This window comes from Cibotium barometz, chromosome 38 (assembly GCF_041138505.1).
Source record: "Cibotium barometz isolate CiBa-2024 chromosome 38, ASM4113850v1, whole genome shotgun sequence".
Lineage (NCBI taxonomy): Eukaryota > Viridiplantae > Streptophyta > Polypodiopsida > Cyatheales > Cibotiaceae > Cibotium > Cibotium barometz.
Genome location: NC_141083.1, coordinates 31,518,925 through 31,528,517, shown reverse-complemented (window position 1 = coordinate 31,528,517; position 9,593 = coordinate 31,518,925). Strand labels below are relative to the sequence as shown.

The window sequence follows — 9,593 nt, the reverse complement described above, 5'->3', positions numbered from 1 at the left end:
TGAAAAGGCCCCTGAGTGAAGTACTAGGTGAGCCTAGAGGGACTGACTAGGTGGTGAGCATTCTGGTTGCCGATGATGCCATAGGTACGTCGAGGAAGGAATGATTGGAATTGGTTGAAAATGGAAAAGTTGAAACTTGGACCCTGGAAATGGAAAACTGAGGATTATGATGGAAACATTGTGGTTTTATTGCAATTCTGTTTGGAAACAGTTGAATCTAAGAAAAGGCAATTTCATATTGGGTGTGTAAGTGGTGTGTCTATTTAATTTTTGCATGATGAGAGCCGGCTAGGGGCCTGGGAACTCTTTTCCCTGGTACCCTGGACACGCGTCACCTGGCATCGTCTTGTGTAGCAGTACGGGCTACTACCGCACGGACTTCCATCTATCAAATCTCCATTGCTTCCATCTACAACTTGAGCACCGAACTCAGTTGTGGCCGTATCCCTTTCAAAGGGTCATGTAGTATATGATCTAGATCTGGGAAACGGAAGGAGAGGGAGGAGGAGATGGAAAAAGAGGGATTGGAGTACGGGTGCACTCTTCCAAGGCCAAGATCTACCCTTTGCTCTTCCAATTTGGTACCTTGTTCTGCAATTGCTCACATCATATGGTGGAACATCTCATGTACACTCATGCCTGCCACCCTCGAAGGACTTCCTGGTGCACTTTGGTCCCAAGGTTGTCGTTCTCTCTCGTCGTCGTGGCTCACTCCTTTCCGGAGCGCAATCTAACCATTCACTATGCGTCTGGGAGACTTCCTAAGGCTTTCGAAGGCTGAAAACCAACCGTCCTTCAAGAGACAAGAGTCACACCGAAAGAGGATGGTCCACCAAAGTCTAAAAACCAACCACACAAGCGAGAAAAAAAAATCTTTCTTTTTTTCTTGGTTTTTTGGCTGAAACTTCAAACTTGAAGAAGGCTCTAATACCAAAGTAACATGCAGAAGCTTCGTGGTCAAATCGGTAACTTCAATGCTCAAAATTCAGGAATCTTTCATGCAAATATTACGCACACAACCGAAGTAGATGTGCAGAAAAATAGAGAGAGAGAGAGAGAGAGAGGGAGGGAGGGAGAAGAGTACACAGTATTGGGTCCCAAATACCCTCTATAGGGCCCCCACCACAAATGGTGTATTTGCTTTATTAGAATGATGTAAATTAGAAAATAAACATATAATCTTAACCTGCACTTTTCACCTTGATTGAAGCTTTCCCCTTGGCTGTCCTAGCCCTTGGAAGCAACAATCCCTTGTGAATTATGGGATGATGGACTGAATTCATGGCTGGGCTTTTTATACTCTCCTCTAGCTGTGGTCGGCCAATAGCATAAATGCTCAAGACTGGTTTAAATAGCATTAAATGCTGAATATTCCATTGTTTTCACACTTGTAAACCTGCTGGTTGCTGGGCAGCACCTGGGCTGGCTGTTTGGGCTGTCCCACAGCTGGCCGACAGCCACTCTAGGGCCTAGGGCCCAATCAGCTGGCTGTCCAGTGGCCAAAGGGCTGGCCAACGGCCCCTCCTGCCCAAGCCAAGGCTGGTGGGCACAGCCTAGAGCCCTCCCGGCCCCTTGGGGGTGGCTCTACACCTCCCCCATGCCCACAACAAGAGCACAAGGCTCTGCCCTGGGGTAGCCTTATGGGCTGGCCATTTCTCTACATGCACCTACAAATGTCCAGCACCCAGTCGTAACAGATCACCTGACATCATTCTAAAGGGAGACTCACAGTACAGACTGGCACTGCTTCATGTGCAGGACAATGCACACCTGACCTCGGACGCATAGAGTGGAACCCTAGCTGACTGGGCTCACATGGGACCAGTTTCCACTCCAAGTCGTGCACCTTCTTGTTCAGATATGTCCACGTGGCATCCAAGTGCGGGATGCACGTTCTCCAACATCAATGATTGTGGAAGACTCCTGATTAAAACAACTCTACAAAACAATACAACACAATAAAGAGAGCCAAAAAAATAGTTGCTCACAACTCACCTCTAGAGTCCTAGAATTGCTATATATCATCGAATTGCAAAAAGGCTAATAGAGAACAAATGCTTCACTTCAGCATACTGAAGAGTTCTGTCCTCAGCAGTCTAGTAACAACATTTGGAGTGATATAAAGAGAAGTCTAGGCAGTTGCACTACCATCACCAATATTCCTCACAAGTACACTTTCCATCCTCGAAAATGTGAATGCGGTCTGAATCTTTGACCTGAATTTTGCGCTGCTCCACTTTTGATATAAGTGACGTAGCAAAATGGCAGTCACCACAAACCTGCATGTTCTTTGTAACACGTATAGGTGTCCCTTCAGGTGTATTGATGAGGGCACATGCGATGGCCAACTTCTCACTGTGCCTGCATAGTGCGTATTCCTTTGCATCATCTGAAATGCCTTGTGGCACCCAATGCAAACCTGGGGAATACCCTTCCTGTGATATTTTTTGACCAATGTCTTTTAGTTTCGCATAGATACCTTTGCCTTGGGGATGACTGTCATCCCCGACAATAAACAAATGTATGTTTCCACTTGCATCAGTCCACCAGCACCGTCCTGGCATCTTCCATGCTCCATTTTCCATTCTCATAGCTTCAACCTTGTCCGCTTCCTCTCGCATGCCAGCAGCTGCATATATATTACTCATGCAGACATATGCTGCAGCATCCTTTTCATCCAATTGTACTGCATGTTCAAAGGCCAATCTTCCAAGCTTCACACTTCCCCATTTTCGACAAGCACCCAACAGAACAGACCAAAGCGGAAGACAATCAGAAGGTGGCATCTTCTCAATCACTCCTATTGCCTTGTCGAAGTGCCCTGCACGGCCGAAAAGATCAACCATGCAAGTGTGGTGCTCTAAAGTTGGGATGATGCTATGGACAGTGCTCATAGTCTCAAAGTACATTTGCCCCTCATCCACTAGACCTGTGTGACTACAAGCAGTAAGCAAAACAACGAACGTGACCAGATCTGGCTCTATACCTTCTTCTCGCATTTTGTTGAATGAGTCAAAAACAGTTTCAACCTTTCCAAGCTGGGCATATCCTGCGAGTAGCACATTCCAGGAGACTACACCCCGAACTGGAAGCTTGTCAAACACTGCCTGCGCTTTTGCAAGTGCACCACATTTGGCATACATATCCACCAATGCAGTGCCAAGCACAATATCTTTTTCCAATAAGCCCCGTCTGACAACCTCAGAATGTACCTCTTTGCCCTTCTCAGCTGCTCCTATGCTGCCACAGGCTTTCAACATGCACGTAAAGGTGACTGCGTCTGGGAAGAGACCCTCCTCTCGCATCCGTCCAAAGCAGTTCAGAGCCTCATCTCCATGCCCGTGTTGGGTATATCCTCCGATTAGGGCACTCCATGATACTACATCCCGAACTGGAAGCTCGTCGAGTACTTCTTGCGCTTTTGCAAGTGCACCACATTTGGCATACATATCCACCAACGCATTGCCAAGCACAATATTTTTTTCCAATAAGCCTTGCCTGACAACCTCAGCATGTACCTCTTCGCCCTTCTCGGCTGCTCCTATGCTGCCGCAGGCTTTCAAGATGCAAACAAAGGTGACTACATTTGGGGAGAGACCCTCCTTTCGCATCCGTCCAAAGCAGTTCAGAGCCTCATCACCATGCCCGTGTTGAGCATATCCTGCGATTAGTGCACTCCAGGAGACTACATCCCGAACTGGAAGCTCGTCAAACACTTCTTGCGCTTTTACAAGTGCACCACATTTGGCATACATATCCACCAACGCAGTGCCAAGCACAATATCTTTTTCCAATAAGCCCTGCCTGACAACCTCAGCATGTATCTCTTCGCCCTTCTCAGCTGCTCCTATGCCGCCACAGGCTTTCAAGATGCAAGTAAAGGTGACTGCGTTTGGGGAGAGGCCCTCCTCTCGCATCCGTCCAAAGCAGTTCAGAGCCTCATGACCATGCCCGTGTTGGGCATATCCTGCGATCAGGGCACTCCAGGAGACTATATCCCGAACTGGAAGCTCGTCAAAGACTTCTTGCGCTTTTGCAAGTGCACCACATTTGGCATACATATTGAGGAGGGCAGTGCCTACATAAATGCTCTTTTCAAGCAACCCCCTTTTGAGAATATCAGCATGTATTCTGCTGCCTTTGCACAGGTCCTTTTGCTTGGCACAAGCCTTTAGTAAGGCTACAAGAGCATCCTCTTGAAACTCCTGGTGGTTGCTGTTGCTATCTCCTTGTCGTGCTTTGAGGTGGGTTTCCTTGGCCTTCGTCATCCACTTATCCTTCCGCACACAGAACTCTCGTTGCAGTCCTCTTCTTCTGAGCTCCTCTTGGACCCAAGATGGATTGTACCTGCCATCCATCCACAGCGACTCCTTCGTCATTTTGTGTTTGAAGTCTGGGGATCTTGGGCTTCTCTGTGATGCAAAACAATACTTAGGAAAGCCAATAGGTTTTCGTGTACTCTCACGTAATTGTAAAACAGTGCTTACCTTGCTGGTTCGATTGTCCCTCCATTGGGAGGGATCCCTGAAGTACTCCTTCCATAAGAAGTCCATGTCTCTACATGCCATAGGGAGGGACCCAAGACGAAGTCCTTCCTTTCGGTTGTTAAGTGGTTAGTCCTTCCTTTCCGTTGTTAACTGGTGAGCTCTGCAGAGCTGAAAATCTATATGTAATTGTTTTTTTTTAAACTTACTTCTTGGGTCTTATTTCATTCATTTTAATTAATTTACACCATGAAGTTTTGCTACTCCTATGTGATAAGTGTGGGGACACTTGACGAAACCTTGCATTACTTAGGATCAACCTCCTAATTGCCTAATCAAACATGCTCGCATGCTTGTAGGCTAAACTGCAAAAAGAGGTTGTACACGCTTCGACCTCATAGTTGGGTGAAAGAACATGCATTGGGATCAAAGGAGGCTAGCCTCCAGTGTGGCCAAGGGACCAAAGGACAAACAACCTGCTGATGCCACAAAAAATGATGGATGTAAAAATGATGATGAGCCCTTCATTTGGGTTGTTAAGTGGTGAGTCTACAGAGGAGTGGAATGCAAGGAGAATGCAAATTTGTATACCCTTATATATAATTGTTTTAAAAGAAAACTTACTTATCTAAGGTCTTATTTGATCACTAAGTTCATTTCAGATAATTTGCACCATGATGTTTTGCTACCCCGATGTGATAAGTGTCGGGACACTTGACATAGATCGCCCATTAAGAGCCGCAAAGAACTCTACACATGATGATACCTTGCATCACTTGGGGCTCAACCTCCTAAGGATGCAACATTGCCTAATCACGGAAATTCCCTCGAATATGCTCACGTGCTTGTAAAGCTAAAGTGAAAACAGCTCCAAAAAAGGGTTGTACAGGCTTCGACCTTGCAGTCAAGTGAAAGAACATGCATTAGGATCAAAGGAAGAACATGCATTAGAATCAAAGGGTTGTACAGGCTTTGACCTTGCAGTCAAGTGAAAGAACATGCATTAGGATCAAAGGGTTGTACAGGCTTCGACCTTGCAGTCAAGTGAAAGAACATGCATTAGGATCAAAGGAAGCTAAGGCCAAGGGACCAAAGGATGAACAACCTACTGATGCCACAAAAAATGATGTAGACATAGACAAACTACTAAAAGCTCCAGTGGTTGGCCAAGGGACCAAAGGACAAACAACTTACCGATGCTACAAAAAATGATGTGGACGTAGACAAACTACTAAAGCTCCAAAATTTCTAATAAGTTGGAAGCGACAAAAGATGTTGAAGCATCAACATCCAAGGTTGCACAAACAAACAAAAAAACATGCTATCACGATGAGACAAAGTGACAATCCAAGGTTGCGCAAACAAACCAAAAAACATGCTATCACGATGACAATCCAAAGTGGATCCAACACTGATATAACCTCATCCAAAAAAGAGGACCTTATGCCTAATGCACCTATCCCACCAAAAGCTCAAGGGGCCCTTGAAAAACACATGAATGATCCTAACCTTGTCCTAGAAAAGCTCAAAAGGAGCATGCACAAAAATTGGTTCAAAGTGTTCACACACAACTAGAACTCATGCTAGGATAAATGTAAGAATATGGACTATTAACACCTCTAGAACTAATCCCTGAGCTCTTACCCAAAACCTACTTTGAAACCAGCACAAATGCTCGAGGAAATTGATGAAGACCTTGTAAGGAAAGACAATTGTTTGATAGATTGTTTAAGGACCCACAAGAGCTCGTTTTGACATGAGCAAACCAAGGAAGCCCCCTCTCTTGCATGTAAACCTAGAGAGTTTTGACACCACAATGCAAAGGCAATCTTCCTCTCACTCTCCCATACACATGCATAGAAGAGGAACATGCACTAGAGTACACACTCTCGCTCTCTCTCTCTCACAAGACAAAGCAAGAGCTCTCATAGCACAAAGGGGGATTGTGTCCTTTCATTTATGAGAAATTGCCTTTTATACATTTGGCCCTTATTCACACTTGGGCGCCCAAAACTTACTAATCTAAAGCCTTGGCTGGCCAGTATCTCATAATGTACAATGTTATAGTGCCATTACATAACACTTATTAATGTCCTCAAATGGAGGAGTATCTCTGTTAATCCAAAATGGGATTAACATCCCTCCCTACCTGATGTAGGTTCTGTCCTTATAACCTTTTACATAGGTCGGAAGACCCGGTTACCGAATTCATGTCTGTAGAAATTGTGATGCGATTGAAGCTTTTTTAGGATTCTTTGGAATGCAAAGTGTGATGTCTAGAACCCGGTGTCGATCATGTATTCGAATGTAATGTGCATTTAGCCTGGAAGACACCGTAGTCAATGTTAATAAAGTATCATTCCTCACTCATCTGGTCCCTTGATCATGTCGAACCAAAGGCGTTATACATTGTATCCATCATGTGTTTCTATTGGTTGGTTGATGAGTACGACAATCAATTTCAGGAACCTGACCATAATGTCTGGATCTGGTACTGTTTGCCACGAGCGGATCTAGGTGAGCATTTGGGTCTTTTGACTTACTATATCCGAAAACTCCGATGGCGAGAACTTCGGGAAAATTGTAGCAAACATGGGAGTCCCATTCCTTTTATAGCAAACATGGGAGTCCCATTCCTTTTGTACCTTGAACTGTAGTGGCATGAGGCTTCATTTGATAGGCATGAAGACAGGATCGACTCGTTTGTTGGGGGTTGAGCCTTTATATTCCCAACAATACTCTAGAATGATCATGTATTCCTTATGCCATTCCGGTTGGATGCCAAAATCCTCTAGGCGAGGGTTGTCTCCATATGTTTCGATTGCATAAAAATTGCCCCGTGTGTGCAGCAGTGGATGCTGGTATCGCCATCTGCGAGAGCAGTAACTGATCATAAAAGTAACTACCCTGATCTCCATCAGATCTATGAGATGAGGATTTGCCATCTTTGTATGCTTTGCCACATTGTCCCAAAAGACCCAAGGACTTTTTGACGAATTTGCTTCATACTATTTCTGAACCTCCATGATCTTGATCTCCTTTCATAGGGTGACCTTCATCCAAACAGCATCCTGGCCTTCATAGTTTGATCATCACTGTAGCTCATAAGATCACCACCTTCAGTTTTGCGCCTTCCACCAAACTTTACTAAATATCTTTAGTTTGAATAGCAGCTTCAAGCTATACACTAGCCTCTCTCAATACTCTCCACAGAAAACTTAGCTCTCTTAGACCAAAACCGACAACGTCTCATGCACACTCCTTGGAGCGACTAGCCACTAAAAGAAACACGCCTCTACTCTCAAACCCACCACCGAACGAACAAGAGAAGAAACACACCAGCTCTACCAACTCTGTGGCCGCTAACAAAAGTAGTGCAATACCTCTGTGCTCAGAGGCGGCAATACAGATAAGAAACACACCTCTCTCTTCTGCAGCTATGGCAGCAAACAAAGCAACACCCAAAAACAACTCTCCTCTGCGTTCACAGCTTACAGCACCTCCACTCTCAGGAAAGAAAGGCGCTTGCTTCATCGCCACCCCACCCCTTCATCACCTTTCTTCCGTATGCCTTCCTCTCCTGCTCTCTGCTGTTCTGCTTCGTTCAGCCCTCCTCGAATCTCTTCCAGCTGCTCGCTCTCTCTTGCGTTCTACTCCTTCGCTCTGGAAAAACCCGCCACATATGGCCCGAATCGGCATCCTCCCTTCTGTCGACCTGCACCATCTCTCCCCCGTCATGCACACGTCCACCATCACTTTCTTTTTTCTTCCCCTTCCAGAACCAGCTCATGCACACACGTAGCCATGCACAGCCACATCACCTTCCACATGCTTCCCTTTAATCTTGGACATTTTCACCCCTCATACACATATTAAACTGGCACCCCCAACAACTAATTGCCCCCATGCACTTGCACATTTTCGAATACAATTTACAAGTACCCATTTTTTATTTTTTGGGACACGCACACATACAGAGCAACCGAATGACTGACACCATCTCAAGCAGACCACGCTCTGGACAAGTCTATGCTTCCAAGATCTCATCATTTTCCTTGCACATACACCTCCATCAAAGCCTAAAGCTTGATTGCCACATATAACCACACATCCATGACGCCCACACTAAGTCAATGAGTGCTCCCATGACTTTGCCACAATACGGAACATCACTCATATACACATGTACAAGTTGAGTTTGGGGTTTTCATCTTCACACATATTTAGCAACCCCACTCTTCTGCTGTGACATTCATGTCCAGCAGCTATACAAACAGAAACTATTTATCCTCCTGGATCAAACAGAAATCTCGATGCATACATCTTCCAATTCTTCAAGCATTTTCCTCTGTCAAATAACCATTGATACATCCTATCATGATCTTCCATTTTCAGCAACCCCCTGGGTTCTTTATATATGGCATCATCAATATATACTATTGCATTTCCTCCTCCATACAAGTTCACATAGTCTTGTGATGGAAACAACCATTCCTCACCTCTACTCCTCTCTAACACATCTGAATCCCACTCATAATCATATACTGAATTAACAAACATATGATCATCAACTTCCATCTCATGGTCATCCAATTTGCAACCTACATCATTGGTTTCCAACTCTTTCTCTGGACAAACTACCAAACTAACACTATAGCCAAACCACTCATCCATATGTTGAGCATCAACATGAGGTGTATCCACCATAAACTCATTTCCCTTCAGCCCATTAACATCAAACATAGCAACTTCATGCACTGTAAACTCAGCATTGCCACTTCCCTGTAGTTTCTCCAGCTTCAAGATCATTGGTGATCCTTCAAGATTCTCCACATCTTGTACATGCATCTCTACCAAGTCTAAGCTTTCTAACTGCCAGGCAAAGCATCTTGGTCCCCTTGACCAACAACAATAACCTCACATGCATTCTCACTACTGACAGTTGACTCATTCTCTTGGGCATGACAAGAAACACACTGTGACACCTTATGATCAGCAACTGCACATGCAAAATCTATCACGTCATCATCCAAAATAGCATCTAACTCATCATCAGTCACACCATCACTCCCTTCTTGCACAACTGGTATGCAAGTATTTGTTATCTTC

At 44.9% G+C, this 9,593-nt stretch overlaps 1 protein-coding gene across 1 annotated transcript; it reads right to left on the bottom strand.

The window, feature by feature from the left end:
• Window positions 1–2,000: 2,000 nt before the first annotated feature.
• On the bottom strand, window positions 2,001–4,660 carry LOC147616601 (putative pentatricopeptide repeat-containing protein At3g13770, mitochondrial). The gene is made up of 2 exons (XM_086777669.1): window positions 4,488–4,660; window positions 2,001–4,412 (listed from the first exon to the last, which is right to left on the bottom strand). Exons 1-2 carry the CDS (start codon window positions 4,566–4,568, stop codon window positions 2,151–2,153), a joined length of 2,343 nt encoding a protein of 780 aa, XP_086633795.1. The 5' UTR covers window positions 4,569–4,660; the 3' UTR covers window positions 2,001–2,150.
• Between the last annotated feature and the right edge of the window lie 4,933 nt (window positions 4,661–9,593).

What these genes read in the sequence shown, in the direction of transcription:
- LOC147616601 (XM_086777669.1), bottom strand. Translation starts at nt 4,568, where the DNA reads ATGGCATGTAGAGACATGGACTTCTTATGGAAGGAGTACTTCAGGGAT. An exon ending in GGGACAATCGAACCAGCAAG is followed by an intron (nt 4,413 to 4,487) that starts GTAAGCACTGTT and finishes TTTGCATCACAG; the next exon opens with AGAAGCCCAAGATCCCCAGA.